Source organism: Haemaphysalis longicornis, unplaced genomic scaffold, assembly GCF_048455015.1.
Source record: "Haemaphysalis longicornis isolate Haplotype H1 unplaced genomic scaffold, Haemaphysalis longicornis Haplotype H1 scaffold_1, whole genome shotgun sequence".
Taxonomy (NCBI): Eukaryota; Metazoa; Arthropoda; class Arachnida; order Ixodida; family Ixodidae; genus Haemaphysalis; species Haemaphysalis longicornis.
The window spans coordinates 286680896-286706084 of NW_027526203.1; the positions used below are offsets into that span (position 1 = coordinate 286680896).

At 46.5% G+C, this 25189-nt stretch overlaps 1 protein-coding gene across 1 annotated transcript; it reads right to left on the reverse strand.

The window, feature by feature from the left end:
• Nucleotides 1-60: 60 nt before the first annotated feature.
• Pig-t (phosphatidylinositol glycan anchor biosynthesis class T) lies at nt 61-25171 on the reverse strand. Its single transcript, XM_077679388.1, has 11 exons — nt 24946-25171; nt 24160-24337; nt 22879-23107; nt 20305-20391; nt 15358-15445; nt 13721-13815; nt 12980-13184; nt 11255-11410; nt 5264-5513; nt 778-960; nt 61-290 (listed from the first exon to the last, which is right to left on the reverse strand). Exons 1-11 carry the CDS (start codon nt 25133-25135, stop codon nt 146-148), a joined length of 1806 nt encoding a protein of 601 aa, XP_077535514.1. The 5' UTR covers nt 25136-25171; the 3' UTR covers nt 61-145.
• Between the last annotated feature and the right edge of the window lie 18 nt (nt 25172-25189).

Below are 25189 nucleotides of genomic sequence, written 5' to 3' on the forward strand. Positions count from 1 at the left end.
GGTACTGTTGATTTCGTGAAGCCATGTTTCAACGTGTACTAGCCAAATTAAACTAGCCGGGCAAAAGCAACATTTATTAGCAAAATAAACAATTTGTGCACTGAAGAGTGAAGTAATTGCGAACGAGTCTACATGCGGGCCACAGTCACTGGCTCTTCTTGTCTTCGCTGGCAGTTTCTCCCTCCCCAGAACCTCCAGTCTGGTTGCCTTTCCGGAGGAGCCCCTTGGCCTTGGACAGCAATTGCTGAACAAACCCACTGGATGCCTTTTTTGCTTCAACAGCATTCAGCCTGTTGGGGGTGGAGGAAGGGAGAAAGATGCATCAAATTGTATCATTCTGTTTGCACAAATGCAGTGGTCAGTCGGGGAAGGGAGCTGCAGTACCAGATTCTTCACTGTATCCACCACTGGCTTGCCCATGCTCAGGTAGCTCAAGCCTTGCAGCATGCCTGATGCACGCATAGTTGCCCAAGTACACATTGAGTTGCCAGTAGAGCACTGAGTGCGTCTGCCCTATCATTTGTGAAATACAGAAGCTACCACGTGCACAATTTCAGTAAGGGCAAACTCTGTTATAACAGCCTTTCCCTCAGCATGACTTGTGCTGCAAAGCTTTCTCGTGTAAATTTACCAGCAGCCTCGCAGGAAAAGTTTTCCTTCCCACGCTCAAAACATGCCCAGCTTTCCTCCCGGTGTAAAGTCAGCTACAATTACGGTGGGTAACAACTCCAAGTGTCACTCACCCACAAGAACTAAAGTACGGAGAATGCTACTCACGCGTTGGTGGCCATGTTGTGTATGGGCCCAAAGGCCAAAGCGACGACGGTGCATGCTAGGCAGATGACATTGTACGGCATGCTGAAGTCCGGGGTGGGCAGCGACACCAGCAGCGTCTCGGTGTAGATGCGTACAAACTGCTTCCCGGGGCTCTCCCTTGTGCCAGGTGCTGTCCCCGTAATGCTGCAAGGCCCCATTGACCACAGGGTCACAACAGAGCACCTGGCACGCAGCACACACAAGGCAGGCACGCGTCCCAATGCATGCAGGGCATGCGCCGCTTTTGCTATGTCGGTCCTGGCATCCCAGCCACTCACTTAACTGCTCTGGCTGCACTTAACGGCATTCACTCCAAAATGCCCGCAATAAAATTTGCAATAGTATATGACAGCGTGACGCGAGATAAGGAGGGAAAAACAGCCCAGAGGCTGATGGGGTGCAAGAAAAACAGCCTGTTGCTGATTGATGGCTGGAAGTCCTTTCAGCACTTGGAGGCAAATTATGTGCCACGTGTGCACATAATATATCTCTTACTGAGTGCTCAAAGGAGTTGCATGGTCCAAATGCACTCACAGGGAGTCAAAAGGTTCCTCCCATCTTGTTTCCCATTAGAACGGGCCAGCATCTAACTGAAAGTCTTGTGGTGTGCCTGGGTGACGTCTCTTTTAAAGACGACAGTCTTTCTTGGGCTACTTGAAACTGGGAATTTCAGTCTGTCTGCTTGTATGTATACATATATATTTGTTTGTCAGTCTTTCTGTCTGTCGCTCAATTCAGCCATCTGGCCAGAAGGTAAAAAAATCCCCGAACGAGACATTTGTATAGCCAAAACATTTCTGAACAACTAAATCTGGAAACATACTTCATCCTTGTCAACATTGTTGAGAAAAAGGAAAACATTAGGAATATTTGAGGCAAAACATCAATGCACAGCTAGTATTTGCTGTGTTCTTTTAATCGAAAATAAATGTGTACTTGATACTTGCGATAGCAAATAAAAAATACGCGCTGAAAAAAAAAACTTTTTGAATTAAAAATGCAAAAGGAACTTGCCCGAGCCTGGACCTCATGGCAGTATTCGAAGGTGAACAGTAACAAAAGGTTCCAGTAGATGGCATGAGCAGTGGAACGCAGGAAAATTGAATTGAGTTTAGCAAACCTCCACCATGTTTATCGTAGGAGGATCGAAAGGGAGGGGAAGAGCACGAGACGTGGATCGGGGAGAGAAGAGAGGCATTTACGCAGCAGAGGTGGCAGAAGACTGTCGTCTTTCGACAGCATTTGCAGCAAAGTGAGCAGATATGCAGCCAATTTTTCTCCCACTGGAGACGAAACAGCACCAAACCGGAGCATAAAAGTGGTTTTTGTCCACGCGGTTTTAGATGTTGCAAATAGTGGGAAAGCATAGCGCCATGACCATAGATTTGATTCGGGCATTACAGAATAGAGGGACCCACCAAGAGGGACTGCACTGAATGCAACGACAGGAAGGCAACAACAAGAAGGCAAGGCACTGCTAATTCAAGGAGAGCGACAGCTTGCTTCTCGATATCTTTGCCCAGTCACACTGAAGTTACTGAAATCCCCAACCTGTGCACACTACAAAGATATGGGCCAAGGCCTGCACCACTAATAGTCTGGGGCAAGGTGAAAAATGGCTCTCTTTTTTCCTTCCTGGCCCCAATGAAAAAATGGAGGAATTCGCAGCATGCATCAAGCTTCCTTCCCAGCAATCCGAGCCGACAACGCCATTGGTCGACACATGGCCTCTGGTCGACAACACTGGGAAACTTCTCTCCTTTGAGCCCACGAAACACACGGCAGTCCCTGTTCACCGCCCAAAAACCTCGTTTTCACCCAGCCTCCCAGCCGTGCAGTTTCCATGTGCATGTGCTCCACCACCTTCAGTTTAAAGCCGGCTGGGTAGCTCATGTACTGGTCCATCGTACGGCGCACTCCAGGAGCACAAAAAAAAAAAAAAAAAAAAAAAAAAAAAAAGGTCGGAACACAGCTGAACAACAACACCACGAAGCGTAATGGCGAAATCGTGGAACAGCAAGAGCAGAGGAGTGTGATTATTTGATTGTAGGGTTTAATCCGCTGACGCAACGCAGGCAATGAGGCGTGCCGTAGTGGAGGGCTCCGGATTAATTTTGACCACCTGGGGATCTTTAAAGTGCGCCGAAATCTCGTACGCACGGGCGTTTTTGCTTTTTGCCTCCATTAGAAAAGCAGCCGCCGTGGCCGGGAATCGAACCCGCCACCTCGTGCTCAGCGGCGCAACACCTTCGACACTGAGCCATCGCGGCGGGTGCAGAGGAGTGCGGAGTACTTTTAGTGCTTTGTTCGAATGCCGCCGGAACCAGCTGGAACAGCAAAAACAGGGAAGGAGTGCGGAGTACGTTTTGTACTTTCTTTGCACGCCACAATGTTTTCATGACACGCGGCCGGGCTAGAGCGGCGGCGCGCGCTGTGTGCGTGCACGCCGCTGCTCTAGCCCGGCCGCGCATGGTGCAAGAAGGTTTGTTTTGTGTTCGGCAGATGGTGCTCTGCAAGTGCGCATTTTTTAAATTGTGAGCCATAGCATTCATGCTCACGTCTCCGGCTACTATTGAGATTTATTTTTGTTGGAATGCGTTTTTAGCATTTCTGCGCGTACCGTAGCGTGATATCAAGTTACTGCAACCGTCTACGGCATCAGCAACCATGCTGAGATAAAAACACATTCCTGCTGCATTTTCCATTCAAAGTGACAACAAAGTAAATTCTCAAGAAGAAAAGTGGGGGGAAGTTTCAGTACGCGAGTGGGTTCATTACGTGAGTAAATACGGTACTATACGAACCAATGCCTCTAGCTAGATATGACGCGGTGGCATGCCCCCCAAAAATACTGACCAGAACCGTAGTCAAGCACGAAACCGTATTCAATCAGAAAGGGCGCTTTTGTTAAAATACAGTGCAACCATCATTCAATAGAGTTAAGAATAGCACGCACAACTCAACTAATCCATGTCAGTGCTTCGTCAAAGCATATACGCGAAGCAACACTTTGTCAGATGAAATGAACGGCAGGCAAGATTAGCTTTTAAAGGGGCACTGACACAAAATTTTGAAGGCGAGATAACTTCGGAGATAGATTGGTGGGAACACATATACATCATCTGCAAAATATCAGCGGCGAATACAGCCTAGAACATATTTAAAATCAATTTTAAAGTGTGCGAAATGCAACCGAGCAGCCAGCAGAGGACCACGCGCAATCGACATCCCGAGGATATCGTGTAAATAAACAACATCCAAACACGTCACGAGTTTGTGTTTGCCGCTTCCGCACTGCCGGCATTTTTCGCCGGCTCGCTGCTCCAATCGGAGGGCCGGAGGGCGGAGCTTCTGCTCTCGAGAACGAACGACCCGATTGTTGGCGGCGGAGGCGCCGTGATTTCGTCAGCCCATGGGGCAGCTGGCCACTACCAAAGTTCTACAGCGATTCCAGGCACTCGGTTTCTATTACTGTTTATTACCATTGGATGCGAAAACGCGCCGGAGGGACGAAAAGCCCACTGAGCTAGCCGCACGGTCGCTGTGCAGGCGGCGGCCATGGCCGCGAAGTGGCCCAGGCCGGCGCAGGTAGCTCGAGTGATAGCTTGTTACCGCTGCACGAAATTGTCCCCAAGTCCCGACCATGGTGGCTTACATGAGAAAGGAGTTAATGATGCGATGGCGGGTTGCATTAAAAATTGTCATCTGCACCGTTTACGAGAGCGGCACTCGAATATCCGCCGCAGTGCTAAGCCAAACACATCTGTAGGCGGACCTGTAGGCAGACCGGCCGGCTGCTCCCAGCGCGCGTCTTGCCACCCACCGTCTCGAGCGTCGCGCGTCGTTCTTTAGCCGCGGTAGCATTTGCACTCGCAGCGCCTGCGTCACATCCACGGTCGCTTTTTAATTAAGCGCCTCACGAGATCAGTACGTGGGGGCATTCGCAGAAACTGCCGTCTATGCGGATTCGACAGTGCTACGGCGGCTCTGCTCTGTGATATCCCTCCGACGGTCACGTGGTCAGCTTTGTTCACACAAAATCCACAAAATCCATCGTTTCGCGGCACTCGCTGAAACTGAAACTGCGACTGGCCGCATTTAAAATGCCTCTAATTAAACAACCGTCGCACTCTGAAGCAAATGAGGTTTCTACAGGTTATAAGTAGGTCACTAGCTACTTATCGCAACAAAAAAAAAAAAAAAAGATGCAAAATTTTTGTGTCAGTGCCCCTTTAAGAGCTTCCAACGTCAAGCAACACGAAAAGTAAGTTATTGCCACCAATGTGAGCCACTTTGGTAAGCAGGAGGCACAGGGGGATGGATGTGAGCAAAAGGGCCATTGAACGGATGGACCCCTCCGGCAAGGAAATGCAGTGAGACGCCCCAACACCTTAGCGCCGCGAGAGAAGTGGCAGCTTTGATCCCCTCCAAAAGTGCCCGCACTAACCAGTGGCGCAGGCTGGCGCAGAGCGAGATGTCGCCACTGTAGTTGGCCACCGGTGCATCCAGGAGGGCGCTGAGCACAGCTGCGCCCACGTAAAAGCCGTGGTTGGCATCGGGAGGGTACTCGGTCCACTTGAGGAAGGCCCGCTCAAACTCAAAAGCCACAACCGTCTCAGAGGCTGGGGGCAGCACGAGCGTGAGCTCCAGGTGATAGGGCCGCTCCCGGTCAAGGCCTGGCTGGTAACTCACGTGCTCTGCACATGGGGCGAAAAATGGAAGTCAGCAACTGTTCTGGCAAGCTTGCTTCACGAAGGTGGCTAGAAAACAACAGATGTGAGATCTTAGTTAGCGTTAGTGCATATGCGGCCAAACTAGCAAGCAAGGCAGGTGTCTGTTGCTTAATAGCTTATCAAAAACATGAGGCACTTACTACAGTATTTCAAACCTAATTCAGTTCTATGAGAAATTCAGATTGAAGAATGATAAAGATCTTCGGTCAGCATCTCATCACGAGGCACTCAGTCTGGACCCACGACTACATCCGCGACTTTCTGTCGCACCGGACGGTGGAACTACAAGCGGGGGACCTGGAGCTGCCGGAGAGAGAGCTGGGCAGCGTGGGTACCCCCCAGGGAGCGGTGATCTCGCCGGTGCTGTTCAACCTGGTGATGATCGGGGTGGCCAAACGCCTCTCGGGGATCCCACAGGTTCGACACACGATATATGCAGACGACATTACGCTGTGGGTCCCCGGGGGGAGCGACGGCCACATCGAGAGTTCGCTGCAGGAGGCGATAGCGGCGATCGAAAAGCAGCTGGCGGGCACCGGACTAAAGTGCTCCCCGCAAAAGTCCGAGTTGCTGGTGATTCCACCGCCGGGCAGGTACCGCAAGAGAGCCGAGGAAGAGGCGAGTAAGATCAAGTTGTTCACGTGCGATGGGACGGAGATCCCCAGAGTCAGCAAGCTGCGAGTGCTCGGGATGCTGCTGGAGGCGAACGGCGGCAACGGAGCCACGGTGGAGAGAGTAATCACAAAGATGGGGATGGCCACCAAACTGATCAAGCGGGTGGCCAACAGACACAGCGGCATGAAGGAGGAGAGCCTGTTGCGGTTGGTGCGGTCCTTCGCCACGAGCCACGTTGCCTCCTGGGCGCCTTTCACCGTGGAAGCGCAACGAGAGGGACCGCATCAACGCGGCGATCCGCAAGACGTACAAGGCGGCGCTGGGGCTCCTGAACAGCGCCAGCACGCAGAAGCTGCTGGAGCTGGGCGTCCACAACACGCTAGAGGAGATCGGGGAGTCCCAGCGAGCGTCTCAGCTGGAAAGACTGCAGACGACGCAGACCGGAAGAAAGATCCTTAAAAGCTTGGGCCTGGGTCCGAGCAGAAGACTACAGGAGAAGAACGGCCTGCCGGAGGAGGTGCGGAGAAGAGTGCGGGTGCTGCCGCTGCCGCGGAACGTACACCCCGACAGCAACCGAGAACGGCGGGCGGCCAGGGCCAAGGCGCTGGCCGAGATCTACAACGACGACGCCGGGGCCACTTACGTGGACGCGGCGAGGTGCCCGGACCGCCCGAACACGTACGTGACCGTAGCGGTGTCGGCCAGGACCGGAGAGACGCGCAGCGCCTGCAGCGTGAGGGTCTCGACCGCCGCGCAGGCGGAAGAGGTCGCGATCGCGCTGGCGCTGGCGGATCCGGAATGTACCACGATCTTGAGTGACTCTAGGACAGCCATATCGGGATATGCGAAGAACACGGTGTGCGCGCAGGCCGCGAAGATAGCTGGTGGTGCCCGTGCGGGGGGCACGTGCGAGCAGGTCACTTACGTCCGGTGGTTCCCGGCGCACTCGGGGACCGCGACGGGAGCGTACCCGAACCACAACGAGACTGCGGACACCGTCGCGCGTGAACTTTCCGGTCGCGCGGCGCCACCCCGCATCTCACGCACGGAGGGTGAAGAGCCAACGGAGCAAGAACCTCTACTCAACGGTGGAGAAATCCTGCAGTGGTACAGGCTCGGCAGGAGGGAGCGGCCGCCGCCGCACCCGAGGCTCACCCGAGCCGAAGCCGTCCTGTATAGACAATTGCAGACCGACTCGGTACTGACTCCGGTGTTGGCGCAATACGTGTGCCCCGAGGTATACGTGGACGCAAAGTGTAGTGAGTGCGCGTGTGCGAACGTGACGGTGGCCCACTTGCCGTGGGGTTGTGCGGAACACAGTGCGCGGGGGTATGACGAGAGTCTGCCCCAGGAAGCCACGGACTCGATGAACTCTCACGAGTACGAAACACAGCGAAGGACAATCCAGCGGCTCGAGGCGGCTCGAGGCCGGCAGAAGCGCAGGGAGGCGCAGGCGAGGGGAACGGGGGGTGACCCCCGGAGACCTTTGTGGCGCCGCCCGCGCGGAAGCCCGGGCCGAGGCATCGTCGCGAGGACGACAGTATAGTCGGGGTGGGGGTGCCCTGCGTCGCACTTGAACCCACCTCCGCACAATATTTATTTCTCAATAAAGTCATTTTCTCTCTCTCTCTGTATCTATTATGACATTTTGGCTAGGAATTAACACATACCCAAGGCAAAAAAGGAAGGGGCTGGCGTGCCGACTCTCATGGCGGTTTTCCAGAGACACCTGTTACGAAGCGGACCAGATGCAACTTGCACAGATCATGAGCTACACATGGGGACCTGCCACGTGCAACCTCCACTTCTTAGAAGGCCATCTCTGGCACCTGCCTACCATTACACTGCACGAGTAATGCGAGCTACCGTGAATGGGGATATTTTTCAGGCACGCCTGCTCAGGAGTGGACTGGCCAACAAATGCACAGAGTACGAACTGCATCTGACCTCCTGCAAAAACCTCCATATCTTAGAGGATCATCTGTAGTTCTGGTCTACTGTCACATGGCCTGAGCTGTTGTGAGTCGGGAATAAATGCTGTTTCATAAAAAACTTTCTTCAGTGTATGCTTTCAGAAGTTTCCTACATCATGTGGAGAGGATTTGTTGCCTCCACTAATTTAAAAGGATCATACAAAACGACACCATCTGAAATGGAGTATCCTTCACCAGCATCGGCTTCGCCGGCTTCACCGGCAGGCATCCCGAGTGCTAACACTTTTTTGTACCTGAACAACTGTTTCTTTTCTAAGACATGTCAAAATGTTCACTTATAACCTGTACATACTGAATTTCTTATTACCACTGGTGTTGCGGAAGAATAGAGTCCTTAGCTGCCGCAACGAAAGAATAACTGTATTTGAATCACACTGAATTGCTTGTCACTACGATAATGGCGTCCACGGATCCTCTTCTTCCTCCTCCTTTCCTCAGTAGCGACCCCTAATCATGTCTTCTTCTTCATCTCGGTTACGGGGCTATGTGCAACATAACAAAATTCAACAACTGGTTTCTTTATACACTTCCTTTTATCATTTTCTTCAATGTCTGGGCAAAAATTTTGATTTTGTCAGTTTTTTTCACAAGCATTCTTTATGAAAACATTTTATAATATGGTGTCATCAGAAAGGGAATTCAATCGTCTACATAGGTCGCTGCAATATATCTTGAACCAGTATTGTTAGCAAAAAAAAAAAAATCTTGTACCCCTTAAACAGGCCATGCAGACAAAATACAAGTTTGTTTTATTCAAAATATTTCGTGTTTTATAGTGCCCCCAGCGCTTGTCTTGCAGCAAACAGTGCCTTATTCACTGAGAAATTAATCAATTTATGTTAAAATTTTTATTCTCCCACCAAATCGTGTGTTTTCATGACGCCTGCCATGAAATCACGGGGGCGGGTATTCAAACAAACTTCCGGTGCAACATTAGGCTCTGCAGCCTTGCCTACCGTCAGTCCTCAGTCCTTCTAGATGGCGGTACCATATTGCGCTTCAGAACGGTCCACCGTTTTTGTTTTTGGCCATATTTGCACCTGGCTTGTTTTTGTTACGGTAGAAAGTAATCGTTTCATGAAACATGGTGTATGCTTAACAAACAGGGTCACATAAGACAACGTTGCTTACACCAATCGGCCAGTGTCGTGTAAGACAACTCCAAAGCGGCGGACAGCTGTGCAGCTAAAACAAGCATAGAGCACCCAGTACCAACAGCAGTGCGCATCGGTACTTCTATGCTTACGTGTATTTTCGTAACTTTCATTGTTTACCCCACCATTCTTACTGCTGAAAAATGAATATGCATTACATTTAAGAGCAAATAGCTTGTTCGGGAAGCTTATAAGCCCTGCCTAACTTGCGTTTGCTTTTGCTGGCCTCATCCAATCGCACAGCTGGGCATATGACATCATAGGTTCTGTTGCGGGAAATGAGCTAGTGCATGGCCATTCCCTTTTTTCCTAATTATATACTGTAAAATACCAAGCAAGCAACCCCCCTTGAAGTTCTGATAGTAAAAGCTTACCCCCCCCCTCCCGGGAAAATAAAAAAATAAAAAATGCAGTTCATTGGAGAGAAACACATCTTTAGTAAAGATGACATGAAGCCCCTCTCGGCGCAACCAGTGTTAGCAATTTATAAGGTGTTCCCATCAACCGTGTTGTTGGTCCTGTTAGCCAGAGAATCCATTCTTGGCATCATCTGGTCCATTTTTGAGATGTTGAACAAGGTGTACTAGTGACGTGTTTGGAGGGCGTTCACGGCGGCGCAAAAGGGCTTTGGTGTCTCTCAGAAATCTTTTAGTGTCTTCTGGCTTTCGTTACAAATGCATGTCACGAACCACAGTTGTCACAGTCACAAGAACATTCTGCTATGTCATTTGACAATAACAAAATGGCGAGTGTGTGTGGAATTAATGGCTACCCTGTGTTCTTGGATTGGATTCTGGTTTAGACAAGAGCGCAGTGAGAAGTGTTTTTGGGCGGTTTCGGTTTCATTGGTTTGGGCCATCAACGGGTGGTTGGGGGAGGGGGGCGCTAGTTTGGTAGTGCACGAAAACTCGAAATACTCGGAATATGATAGGGGGGCACTTGCATGGGTGGGGGCGCTTGATCGGTATTTTACGGTAGCTTATTTGAGTAAAGTGTGTTACAAGTAATGTCAGTCAGTATGATTCTAACGAGGCAATCTTCCGAATGAACCAAACTTGCGTTTTGTCTGCATGGCTCCTTTAAAAGTGGTTAATTTTTCTGGGGTAACCAATGAGCTAAGCCATTCTGCTACAACAGTGGTCACTGCGGCGTACACAAATACTGAAACAAGCATTGAAAACAATGATGTCACAGAATGCTACATGCTACCCAAAGGTTAAAAAGTGCGGGGTTTTGATAGACGCTCAATCGGACTTATTTTGTCTCTGCTGATCTTCATTTCTTAAAAACAAATAAACAAAAGAAGTGACAGTTCACTGACAGTTCACGAACAACCCCAGCAAGCTGAACCAATGTACATGAAGCCACAGATCTACAATTTAAAAATTAAAAGATAAACTATTTCACCATCCCAAAGCAGACACTGATTCAATTCAGGCAATATTGACAGTCGTCCATAAAAATTGCCCCCTATAAGATACAGCATGAACCCAAAGATTTTGTTCCAATGTAAGTAACCTAGTGGTACACACACACAAAAAAAAGAGCATTAGGAAAAAGGTGATTTCTGCTCAAGTTTATAAACTATGTGCAATACAAAACTAGATGAAGACTGACAAAATGCGATAAGTTTAGAACTGATAATGGCTGTGGCTAACGCCTCATAAAAGTAATAATGAAACAATAACAATAACCACACGAAATGTGTATAGCTGAAATGCAACAACTGCAAGACGCTGGCAGCATGTCCTTCTTTTACCTTTCGCAGTTCTCCATGTTAGCTTTTGTGGTTCTTCCAATTAGCTTTTTCGGTTAGCTCCGACACTCTAGCTTGTCCCGTTACAGATTTTCGAAATTTCTCACAAGCCAAGGCCTGCTCAGGCCCCATCTGTTGCATGGGACCATTGTGCAGCAGTCCCATCCACTGAGACCCCTGGCCTACCTGGCGTCAGCTGTCTCGAACCTGCAGTTATCCTCAGCGTATGCAGGCAGACCCGGAGGAACCAAGGGATCACGTCCAGCAGGACTGCTCGCACAGCCTTGGTGGGGTGATTGTTGCGGATGCGGCTGACAATCCCACCGCGCTCCAGGCCGTAACCTGAAAGGGAGCAACAAACACACTCCACATTCCAATTCATCTAACGTTCACCCTGAACACTGATGCAGCACAAAACATGTGGTCTGAACAAAACTAGTTGACTTTCAAAAATAAATGAAGCAATAAAAAAGGTTTACAATTTTAAGGCACTTTTGAACAATAGGAAAAACCAATTTGCACCCTCTTCATTGACCTTCACTGTGAAACCAACGCTGTTTACCCTTGCAGATTTGAGATAAGGGAGCCCATGCCTGGCTCTATGCCGAGCACAGTCCACTTCGCTAGCACACCACCACTTCGCATGTGACATGGTTTTGCCGAGGCGGCGCCACAGAAGCCCACCATGTGCTGCGCGATGCATGTACATGGGTCCTTTGGCATCCTCCTCGTTGCCCCTTTCCCTGTCAATAAAGCAACTCTCTCTCTCCTCCACATTGCGTGGCTCATCCAAACCACGTGACATTCAAACCCAATTTACAACATGCTCGGAGGCAACAATGCGCTGCGAGATAACGGCAGAGTAGCATGCGCCGGCGTGCGTTTGCGCATCACGCGATCACTTCCCGAGACGCAGCAGCTATGTGCCGTGACCGAGAAGGCTGCAGTTTGCGCAGCGCACAAATTTCGTATTAGGCAGTATAGCAACCGTCAGCCATTTTTTTGTTCTGCTGCTTTGCCATCTTGTCTTAATCCTTCGTCTGCAGTTCTCTGCGCCATGTTCTCATCAAGCAGCAGTACATCAAGCACTCGGATGTGTTTAGTGCCGACTGCCTAATTATCTTTTTTGTGGCCATGTTTTAAAAACTTTGTACACACTAAACCAAAGGCAATCATATTTGTAAATATTCTATTTACATTCAATTTTTACAATGCGTGTTTGCAATGTATTCGATTCAATTTGCAGTCAGTTTTTGCTAACCATACCTGATTCTCAGTCCCCAATTTGATATTCGCGCAGCTCTAGTTTTTCTATAAAAGGCAAATGAGCAGACACTTGTCTGGAACCGAGTGATGGCGCAGTCCAGAAGCAGACAATGTGCTGCTAGCTACAACGAAACCCGCAGACAAGGCAGTGTCAGGCATTTTTGCTCTCGCAAAAAGTGCCCCCCCCCACCCCCCCCCTTCCGTCGATCCTACAAACACCGCCTTTTGCTGACAAACAAGAAATAAGACTGCACAAGAAGTACCTGTGGGATTGGTCGTAGAGCATAATCGTTAACACCAAGATCATCTCACTGGTCAGTGGCCACCAGGCATGCCAGAACAACGCATATTTAATAAATTCCCCTCATTTTGAATAAAACCAGTGGGCCAGTTTGATAAAAAAACATTACTACCCACAACCAGCTCTGCACGGCCAACTTACTAACAGCAGGCAGAAAGGCCAACACAGGGACCTGCAATCTGACATCCCACTTGCCTCTTCAACACTCCCTGCAACAGCACCGTACATTTCATTCTCCTGGGTGCAGCTGGCCATTAAATAACGGACATGATGACCACACTAAGAGCAAGATTACACTAAGGGTGAGATTACTGAGGAGCACAAGTTCCTGAAGAGGTGCCCACCCCGAATGTAGCGGGTGATGTGCAAGGCTGGCTCGGGGATGAGCCAGTAGATGTGGGGCTTCTCGTACTGGGCGGCCAGGTTGAAGCGCCCCTGGGCCACATGGTGCTTGAGGTCGTAGACGGCCAGGGTGCGCTGCTGGCTCCCCTGCTCACCAGAGACCACCAGCTGCGTAGGCTCGGGGCTCAGGTGGAAGCGCCCCACGCTCTGCATTGATTGGTGCCCAGGCACACCCGCTGTTTTGGCAGCGACAAAACTGCGGCACTTACTGTATCATGTGGCACTTGTCCAAAATCAGTCTGCAACGAGGACAGACGTTCAAGCTGCGTACGGTCTGTCTAAGAGCATAAGCAGTAAAAAAAAGAACGCCCCAAACTAGTTACTCACAAATTAAGCAAGGATAAAAAGGTATGAAAACACACTACGAACTGATGGCATCAAACCTTTTTTTTTTCTTTAACGCGTGAGTGGCAAGACAGCGACTCATGTTGATATTGCACTCTAAGGAAAATCAGGTTGGCTGACCTTCTGCGGTACTCCCTCATATTTTCGTTTGCTATCATTATACACCAGCATAACAAGTACCGTACGATACACTTTCTTTTAAAAAGTTCAGTCCCGCTACAAGATTAATAACGGTGCTTTAAGAACAAACGAAACATGAAACAAAATGAGAAGTTTGTGTACGGGAGACACACAGGCAATTGCACCGCCCTTCCATTGAAAAGGTGCGCACAACTTACGCCATTATTTGAGGTGTCAACATAAATGGCGCTCATCGAAGCTAGTGGGCATGTGGTCTTGAGGCCAGCTCCAAACAACTTGCTGAGAGACCATGCTGTGGCACAGACAACAACAAAAAAAAAAAGCACACAGATTGTGAGCATAGAGAAGGATAATTAAGTGCCTAATTCTTAACAGAGACATTACTTGTCTATAAAAAGGTGTTACCTACAAGGGCACTCTTAACTGGTTGGCATAGACCGACACAGTGAACCCAAATATACAAGTGCTTATTGCAACGCGTGAGGGTAGTTATCAGAATCTGAAACAGGCTGCCAGTTGTCACACAGTACGAGTCTGGAAAATGTGCACTTGCAGTTTGTATCTTCCTCTGTAACAATCACCCCTGCAAATGTTTCAGTGTACTGCCCAATGTGTGGCACTGTAAGAGATTTGTTTGATGATGTAAGCATGCTCAAACAGGCATGCCCTCCAGCTTCCCTCCCATTTTTTGCTATGTAAATGGGTACATCAGCAGGAGGAGTAACGAATAATAGGCTAGCGTGGTGAGTGGCAAGCCCAATGGCTGGTTTTAGGTTTCCTAGATGCCTGCAGTAATGATCTTGCAATCTTGCTGCTGGCACCAGCATGAAGTAACCATAGCTCCCGCATTTTGCCTAGAATATCTTTCACACTGCACTTGCGAGTTCAGGCTGAGCATGACCAAAACTAGAACTAATACAGTTCTGACTGCCTGCGGTGTGAAGTGAGGCAGCCTGTTTAGCAACGCCTAGGTGCTGCAGTCTGCCTTCTTACATAGAAAATAAGTGTTTGTTTTAGACCTGCGAGCACTGATCTTACTGCTGTCACCAGAAAAATGTTGATACACTGGCTTCACCAATCCCCTTTCAGCTTTCACAATTTGCAAGATCACAAGTTGCAGTGCAGAAAATTCACGGGCTGGTACTTTAGGACTTGTTGCTGGACGTGCTGGTTATGTTTAACGATGTGGCAATTTATTTGCACAAGTAAACCAGACACAAGACACTTGTCCATGTCTGCGTTCTTGTGTATGTTTTGCTTGCCCTAATAACAAGTATTTTAAGATCATGGAACCCACTTTTACGCTATTGAAAATTTTGACAAAATTTGAATCAACTACTGCTGCCACGGGTGGTATATTTGTATTCTCGGCACTGCAGGCTAGTTTGCTTTTATCCCTCAGTGCCCTCTTGAGAGACACTTATATGAAACAACTGTGTGACTGACATGGTCTGCGAAACATACAGAACTGAACTTTTAAGACTGTTTCTGCTCCTGCTGAAGGAATAATGATTCCACCAAACAAACAAACATAAACAAGTAACACAGTATTCAGTCAGACACTGTAATGATGCTATCTGTTGCCATGCATAAGATTGCACGTTGTAACCCAGTCCATAATGTTTGGTGCATGTCAAAAAACCTCAGGTAGTATAATACATTAATACCATCCACTACAGCCTGCTTTATGTAGCGGGTGAAGCATTTGTCTCACTGAATCAACACAACACAATGCAATGCATAAAAGCAGAAAAAAGCTGGTCTGAAATAAATTTTTGAATTAGACACATCCTTAGAAGAAAAAAACGTGTAAGGACAATGCTTGGCTGCTCACATTGGTATCCATTCTGGGCTGCCACTGAGTCAAACACCAAGGAAACTGACATTTGCAGCTCCAAGACAGCATGGCCGCAGTCTTCGTCCTGCCATAAAAATAGAGTGACAACAGGCAGCCAGCTAAAACACATCACTGCTGCTGTCTAGTGAGGTTGGAGCGTCATTGCCACACAACTAAAAAATAATGTCCGGAGATCTCCTGTCACAAAATACAGACTTCAATAAAAATCTGTATATTTAAACAAAAACAATTTTCCTTTCAATTTGTTTCTTTTCTGCTGCCGTCTCGCATGTGCCAATTGTGTGGTTTTCTTTTAGGTTTTGCATGCTTCTCAGAAACAATACCGCGTATTTTTGTACCTTAAAAGCTTGTTGAGAGCCACTGGTGCCGTATTTTTTATTTCAACCTTTAATGAAATGGATCTCCACATTATTCAAGATGACAAAAGTTCTTTCACTTAAAAAATTATACATGGTGTAAAAGTAGGTGATTTTACAGGCTCTGTTTAGGGACAGCTTATCTACTTGTTTGGGTGTTACGCCTCATGAAAGTGCTGCATGCCTCACTGCAAGTCACTTCCAAATAACATCTTTACAAAGTGGCCACAAAAGTAACGAAAGTGCCGAGACGTATTTTTCACATTGTGATTTGCCATTGAAAGTACAACAGAAGGCTAGATGTATCATTGGGATGCGTTGCTAACTTGGCAACACCACCAGGATTTGCAGAAATGGCGCTACACACGGTAGAACTAACAACAGTACGAAGCACAACTGGTACAGAGGACAACACGCATGTTTATAATGCTTGGGCAATGTGCTCCAGAATGCACGGGTGGTGTCTGGTGATGGCACGTGGTTTGAGACCAATTGCATGGGAACATGCGTGGCCCTGTCAATGCAACCTGCTGCTCTTTTCTTGCTTTGCTCCTTGCCTATGGCACGTGCTTTCGCTGTGAGGAGAGGGATCTGCGGTGATGGGCCGATTATCGGGCTCAGCCTGTGTGGCGCAAATTTATAGTGCGCATTAGCTCTCGCCCCCAGCTGTTTGTTGCATCATCGTTCTGCCAAACCAGTACATGTGTACCGAGTGCACCATGCTCAGACTTCTGCACATGCATTGGCAGAGGACTGCCGACGAGCAAATGCCATCAAACTCACCGCATTGTTTAAGCAGTCATACAATGGCATCTATTAAAATGTAAACAGCTCGAGTGAAAGGTTTATGATGACTGTGTTATTTTTGGCATATACAGCAAAAGAAAACGTCCTTGAATTAGAATTTCTTTTTCAAACTCACTTACGTCCACAAACATTATGCCAGAATAAGAAAAATGAGAAAATGTGGTAAAAACTGCCCTAAAAAGAATGCCCGCTTTTAACTAAGTAGGACGAGGCAGAACAATGAGTGTGAAGGCTCAACTTGCTTTTATAAATTCGCTTTTACTTAGTTCAGAAAGGTACTCTGATACAAATAGGGAACCGGAACTGTCCGTGCACTATAAACAAGTCTATCAAGAGAAGCGAGAGCAGTTTTCGTATCAGCTTCGATATTAATCCTTATCTGCATTCTATCAACATTAAGGGGGGGATCATCAGGAGCCCTCCTCATAATAGTGAGGAAGGCTATTTTTTTTACAGAGCACAGCATATATATCACATTTCGCAGTGAAACAAAAAATTTGTCTACTTCAAAGAGGAGTGAAATACGCACTGTAATTATAGAAGTTAATGTATTTTGCTTCGACATTAGTGAACTCAGATGCAGTGGATCAGCAGAACGAAGACACAATGAAGAGCTGTGCGAAGAAGCTGTTGCACACTAAAAAAATTCTGGCAGTGCGCACTGACCCGGCTCGTTTGCATCTGTTTTCTCGGTCAGGCACCACAGACAGCACTTCTCCCGGCGAAAGCAGGTGCTGAAGCCGAGACGAGAGGCAGAGTGAGAAAAGAGACAGCAACAGTGTTGACGGGACCACACATGCTTACATGCTACCAGTCTCAAACCATGCACTATCACTCAACGTTACCCATGCAGCCATGGAAGAAGGCTGAGTCCCGAATTGACCCCAGGAGCATGAAAATCTAGAAATGATTCGAGTTTTCTGTAGATATGTATATTTCGTTAAAAATCTGCAGACATTCATTAAACCTGTAGGCGTGGAAAAACTTGGTTAAAAGGATGATGCTGAATTGACTAAACAGGTATTTGTACAAATCTAGAACAGAATGACTACTGATACAGAAATATAAGCATTCTGCGTACATTTTGTGGTCATAACTGGAACCAACCAGCCCCAGTAATAGAATACGCAAAAAAAAAATCATCATAACGTGAGGAATTCATTACAATGTCATCAAGCCTGCTTCAATTTAGATGCCCGGAACACTGGGCCCAGCTGACACGCTGCAGAGGCCATCACACTTAAGTCAGCCCTCCATCACTGCTAGCAATAAGTGCGAGTACACTGCCACGGCTCAGTACACAAGGTCACACTGATGCTGATATCACAGAATCCGTCATTTTCGCACGTGTGCGAAGATAATAATCACTTTAAAATACATCATAGCAAATATATATCGCAGCTGGCAGCCACTATTCCAAAACTGAGACATACATATTTTTATTGCGCAGTACAGGGCTTCTGAACATTTTCTGAAATTTGGTAGAGTCAGATATCAGTAATTCAACCCAGTTAATTTTATTTTATTTATTATTCTGACAAAATTAAGTAGCACTGTCAGGGTTAAGTGTGTCACGTATTTTAACCTGAAGACCAAACTTAGGTGGTCTCATTGAATCCCAAGGGTCGGCTGTACTACAGTGAATAACACTTATTTGCAATACAACAGAGTTCACTCGCGTCGCTGCATTGTGAGCATGAACTAATTTATGCGCCATCTCCTAGAAGGACTTGAGCTCATTACCCCTGCTCAGTCATCCCCAACCAAGGTGCTCTTGTGGGGACCAAGAGCAGTTGTTTTTTGCCTGCACTGCAAATGGAAGCAGTTCAGCATTTCAGAGCAGCAGGAATAATGCAGGTCCAGTCTCTGCACCTTTTTGAAAGGACGGCTCCCCACCACAATCATTTTCTATCCATTCGAAATCCCTTCTATGCTTGTCATCCCAGCCTCACATGCCACACTTTTTGTCCACACCTCCACCATGTGATTGCTGCAAGCGTTCCCCACAACACTGTGCACCCAACTAGTAACTCACAGAGGAGTACCAATTTTTCATGCTACAGCACCAATCTGTGTCGCCATTCCTACATTTTCCACAACCATACAAAGTGTACGTACAGTAAGTCTCATTCCAGTCAAGGCCAAAAGAGTGCCCCTTGTAATGCAGCCCAAAGTGCCCCTGTCACGCCACGCTCACCTGAAATCATGTCTCTCCCACTGAAAATCGAAATGTGCCCAAAGGAATGTAATGATAAAGAAAAAATGATTGACTAGGTTGAAGAAGGAACAAAATAAGCCAATTTCCAATAAAAAAAGCACACTAAAGAAACGGATGCACAAAGCAAGCCTATTCTGTAACCCATGCTCCTCTGGCTTGCTCAGAGAATGCTCTAGCTAAGCCTAATCAATGCGAACATTGCTAAGAAATCGCATTCTTTGCGGCAGGTTTTAACAAGCTTCCACTCTTTGACTGTGCTGTCTTAAGTGTGTTCCTCACAAAAAAAGATCCTCCTTTGTGTTCCATGATTGCGTTCCAGATTTTGAGCTCAAGAAAATTTCAGAGCATGATGACAAATCTTCTGTCACAATCCATTACATCGAAGCCTTGTCAAGCCAAACACAAAAGAGCCTGAAAATTTTTTTGAATAAAGTGGAGCTAAAGCCATAGAATGACACTTTACATGAGGAGTTCATGCTATGTGATACGCAGAGATGTATAATATAATGGACTCAATACAGGGTGCTAATGTGCGACACAGATTTGGTTACATAAATTTATCAACAAAACTTACAACTTGTATGTGTGTATGTACTCCCGCAAGTGTTGTTTGCAAAAAGTAGCATGCAGTCTTTTAAGTTCCTACTTCCTTTGGAACTTGTGCTTTAATCTCGCGATTGTTCGCAGAGCAATAATTTTCACAACTTTCTGTGACAATAAAGACAATGATACAAACAGAAGAGAAGTGCGGTGCACTGCAACAGGTAAACTGCGTGAAGTGGCTCAGCATGTACCGCACTCACCAAGCACCGTTAATTCAATCAACCTTGCTCAACATAGTTCATTTTTACATTTTCAAATGATGCTCTGTACCATTCAAATACATGCAACTCTGATGGGGAGACTGGGGAGCTAATCTGAATTATGAACATTTAAATTAGATGGATTCCACTATACCTGCATAATTAAACCAATGAAGCAAATCACTGCTTGAAATTTTAAAAATGTATCAACCCTTTTGTGGACTTTTGAGTGACCTCAAAAATATTTCAGCTGAGTTTTGATTAATGTAATTTACAAATATCATCATCACCATCCTATCTACGCCCACTGCAGGGCAAAGGCCTCTCCCATTATTCTCCAATTGCCTCGGTCCTGTGCCAACTGTGACCAATTTATCCCCGCAAACTTCTTGATCTCATCTGCCCATCTAACTTTCTGCCGCCCCCTGCAACGCTTGCCTTCTCTAGGGATCCACTCTGTTACCCTTAAGGCCCAGCGGTTATCTTGCTTTCGAATTACATGCCCTGCCCACGTCCATTTATTCTTCTTAATTTCTACTAATATGTCTAATTGTGCACTAACCATTGCACGGCTAAATTCTTTAGAGTAAAGCGAGTGACCTCCAACTGATTTTATTTGAGTGTACCCATCAAACCCACCCAAATTACCGTACTGCCTATCTATAGAAATTGTTGTCTTCTGTGCTCCAGCTCTAGTGATTACCATTTTACAGTAATACTTGCACCCTGTGGTAAATACCTGGCATATAGTCTTCAGATCCAAGGCTAGAGACAAGTAATTTGCCGTGAAGAGCTGCAAAGCGTGGAGTAACGTCGAAAGGCCAGCCTGAAACAGAAAACGCGACACAAAATTTACAGTCTAGAACAAGTACTGTACCGCAGAAATACCGCACAGCTATTACAAATAGCTGCAAGTTACCTACCCTAAGAATCTGACAGTGCGTTAACCACAGTAACAATTCAGTAGTAGAATCTGAAAAGTCACTTTCTATTTCAACTTGATGGTGCTCAGAATTCTGCTACAGTATGGCCTACCAAAGACAATTTTGTGCATTACACCCCAACCAAAAATAAGCTACCAACTCTTCTTCATGATGAGCAGTGATTACCACAAATAAGCCACATTATTTCCCACATTGCCAACTTGCCACCAATTAGCTCTCCACTAAAACGTAGCATGTGCGAGCATGGGTTTCAGAATTCAGGGCAGTTTCTGTGGTCAAACTCATGGTTCAATGTTCAAAATAAAATTAAAAATTTGTGTTTAGGTGTTTTAGTTATACCTTTAGTTATATCATGTATGGGCAGAGAATTAGTGGTGGGCTATGGGTTAATGTTGATCCCTAACGCATGCCAAGGGCCAAAGAGTCATTATTGTTTTTCACCTCCATCAGAAAAATGGCCGCTGTGGCCAGGATTATACGCAGGATTATACGCAGCAGCCTACGTCAAACACTTAACCACTATGGTGGGTTTCAGACTGGCATAGTTATATTTTGTGGCATCTTTGGAACACAGGATGTCGCTGTCACGTTCCTGTAACAATCTATGCATACCACGGTGTTGAATTATGAAACAAAGGAACAGCTGTAGCAAAAATGAAATTTTGAATAGTAAACAAACAAGCACAGCCAACATTCCTTCTGCCCCAATTGCAGTGAAATAAAACTATTTTCACACAGCACTAAATTTTTAAAACTGCTACCAAAACCTTTTTTTTTTTACTTTCAAAAGCCCATTCAGTTTCATTAAAGTGTCTTGGAAAGAACAATAAGTAATCATTTTTGTTTGTTTTTAAGTTTCGCTCTTACAACACATTATTATTTATTTATTTATTGATACTGCAATCCCCATTACAGGGATTTTAGCAGGGTGGTTACAGACATAGATTTTTTTACAATGTTGGTGCTCTAGACATGCAATCAATTCTATCAAGACTTACTGACTAGAGGTACACGAATATTTGAAATTTCAGAAACTTAATGAATAGCGTTTGATATTTGATTCACAGCCAAGTTTTAAAGTTTGAAGCACTCGAAGTTCTCGAATATTCTTAATTCCCAAATAGAGCAATAAAAGTTGGCTCTGCGCACGACAGACAGACTTTTATACTTCACTGCACGGCACGCCCCTCTGGGTTGGCTTTTTTGCACGACTCCAAAGCTCACAAAGTTCAACCTCGAGCACGTGTAGTGTTCTAATTCTGCTGTAAGCTGAAGTGGAACGCTATTGTGTAAAATGTATGAGCCAAAAAGGACAATACAGTGGCATGAGCGAGGAACCAAGAGTTATTACTTGTTGGGAAGGCTTGCAGAAAGCTACTGGTCATACCTACCACAAGCATGCCCAGCAAAGGCCTTGTTTCAATGAATGGAGAGACTGCAGCCAGTCAAATATACTTCTGGGATTCACAGCACGCTAATCAACCTGGATTTATCTATGGCACTTTATACCAAATTTGTGTTCCACTGCTTGCCACCTGGTCTTAATCCTTTATTTTTTTGTATCATTTTCTTATCAATTGATGATTGTAGGGTTTAACACGCCGACGCAACGCAGGCGATGAGGCGCGCCATAGTGGAGGGCTCCGGATTATTTTGACCATCTGGGGGTCTTTAACGTGTGCCGAAATCTTGCACACACGGGCGTTTTTGTTTTTCGCCCCCATCAGAACATTTTCTTATCAAGCACTAGTACATGAACACTCAGATGTGTTAAGTTCATACTGCCTAAGTTATCTTTTTATTTTTGTAGCTATGTTTCACAGGCTACACCTATACACACTAAACCGAAGATGTTTGCACTTGAAAATGTTTGATTCAATTTGCAGAGACTTTTTACCATTCGCTGACTAACATGAAAAGCTGGACCTGTTGGTTAGTATTTTCTAAAATATAACGAACCAGTAGAAAAGAGAAACGGAAAACCACAAGGACAGCCATTGACTGTTCTTGTGTTTTCTGTTTCTCGCTGTGTGCAGCATTATTTCCACTGGTTTGTTATATTTTACTATTTTCATTTGAAAGCCACCTTCGATTCACAGTCCCAAATTTGATATTTGCACACCTCTGCTATTGACTGTTAACAAAAGCATCATTATTTTACAAACCATTTCCAACTAGTTTTATACACTAGTTACCCTAGTGGCAGCACATTCACTCTTGCGACCTACTCCAGAATAAATTAAAGAATAAACATGGCATGCTATGATGATGCCCACAACCGATAATCAATCAACACACAAAAACAGCATGGTATAACCAGTCGGGCATTTCGATTACATTTGGCATTAAAAGAAGAAATGGGTGCTCACCTTACTACTGCACGGCAACAGCTTCTTCCATGGCGTCAAGTTCTCGGTGCACACAGATTCTCGTGGCAGAGCAGCATAGCGCAGAAGTGACGAGTTGTGTGAACGAACCCATCCTTGGGGTCGGAAAGATCGCTTGGGACTGACAGTCACTGTGTCATCCACAAAATTCAGTGAGGCACACAATTGGCCTGACAGTGCATTTGTCAACTTCTTCCATGCACTGGAAACACTGAAACGTGCAAACGAAGAACAATCAACAAGCCTCAAGAAACATCAATGCCAGTCAACAACAGGAGACGTTAAAACATGGGAATCTCATCAGGCCAATGCAAAACTTAATTCAACTTTTTCCAAACATCTTGGTGATGTTTGCAAGCTTAATTAATGCAGCCCACATTCTTCCTTAAGGTTGTTTTCTTTTATAGATGCTTCACAGGAATATCTACAGTCATGAGGGAAAGTTTAGGGACCATGAGAGTGCCAATTTCAGGCAATTTCTCTAGTTACTTCCCTGAAGCTGTACTTTCAGGCAATTTCTCTAGTCACTTCCTTGAAGCTGTACTGTGCGAGTGGCTATTTAGCTCCAAACTTACCCTACAAATGTGCTAATTATCTCCCAGACACTCATGCAAAGGACAAATGGCCTCAAACTGCTGGTCTCAAGGTCCGTAAACTTCTACTCACAACGATACAAATGGATCTAGCTTTAGGCACTGGTAAAATTCACGGATTTTATTACCAACTGAGTGTATTATCTCTAGAAGTGGCTCCAGGTTAGACTTTCTTCCTCGGGGGCTGGCAGATTTATTTTTATGGCCCTTAATAGGGCATGGGAGCAGCCAAATGTTCAAAATGAGTTTGTATAATTGAGGCTTATTTTGGCCTTCAATAAAATAATATTACAAAGGAGTAAAAACAAACAAACAACAGACAGTGCCAAACCAAATCATGCCCATAAACAACATTTGTCTTCTTTCAATCTCACTTAACCTGTAAGCAACAGCCGGATGCACACGATGCGGTGTAAAAAATTTTAGGTGCGGTCTTCGGCAGCCTCAAAGCAGCTCTAAATGTGATGGCATGCAGCCCCACAACTGCTGCAGCGGGAGTCAGCATGGAAAATAATTTCAGGCATACACCCGGCTGGCGACTGCTCTACATTCATTACGAATGGAATGCCCCGACTGGCTGACAGGTTCACATGGCTGCCAAGGTAGGTTGGCGACCTGCAAGCGCAACGAAGAGAGGTGTGTGCTTGTACTGCGCCAGCGTGAGGCTTACTCGGGGGTGTCGTGGGCAAACCAGGCCCAGAGGTGGGCCCCTGGCGGGGCGTCCTGGAAGGGGTAGCCCCACTTGCGGTGCTGCCAGCGACCTTGCGTCAGGGACAGGTGCAGCTCTTGCACCTGCTGCTGGCTCACAATCTCGCCCAGGGACAGCGGGAACAGCCGCAAGTGTTGGACTGCACACGCGTGCGGGCAGGGCGAGGCACAGCTGAGCGCACAATGTGACTGTACGCTGAAGCCGCGGCTGGTGGCAGTAATCAGAGCAGATGCGCTGCCTCTGCAAGCACAGTGGCTCGCAGGCGTGAGTGGCCTCGCTCGAAGCTCGCCGCATTGCATCGGCACACCGAATGTGCAACAGAAAAGAGAGCTACCAAGCCACGAACATAGATAAAAAACCCCATGCTTGTTAACTTCAGAAATGCAATGGGGCGGGGGAAGAGGAATGAGGCGAACACCGCGCAGTTTTTAGAGCAGCTAAAACTCGACCTGCAGAAGTTTGGCATTTGACATCAGTCACGTAACTGTGTTGCGCAATAGTGACGCGTTCAGTTCCTTTGTTGAGCAGATTTAAATGCCCATCACAACTAGTCTCGGTTGCTGCATGGCAACTACAACGAAAGTTCACAACACTTTTCGTGCACCAGTTACTCCCAGTGAAAGAATACTCGCAGCTTAAATTTTAGTACTCTATCTAGACAACTTTATTTTCTACACTTACTACGTCAGCATCGCGTCGAATGTAGGTAATCAGGACTTGAACACCGATTAGAAAAGGAGGTCTTACATGTTTCCTTCGCTTTGTCAATATTCCACCTTGTTGTGAAAAGAAAATAATTGTACACATGTCCACTAGATAAGGGCTTAATAAAAAGTTCCTCCGTGAAACTATCACTGTGTTGAGTCCTAGAAGCAGCGTTTTGAATGGCAAAAACGATACACAGACACCACAAAACAAAACTACACGCAGACGCCATTTTCAAACAACGCCGGCGCCGTGCTAGGAATGGCTGCAGATGAGCGAATGGCAA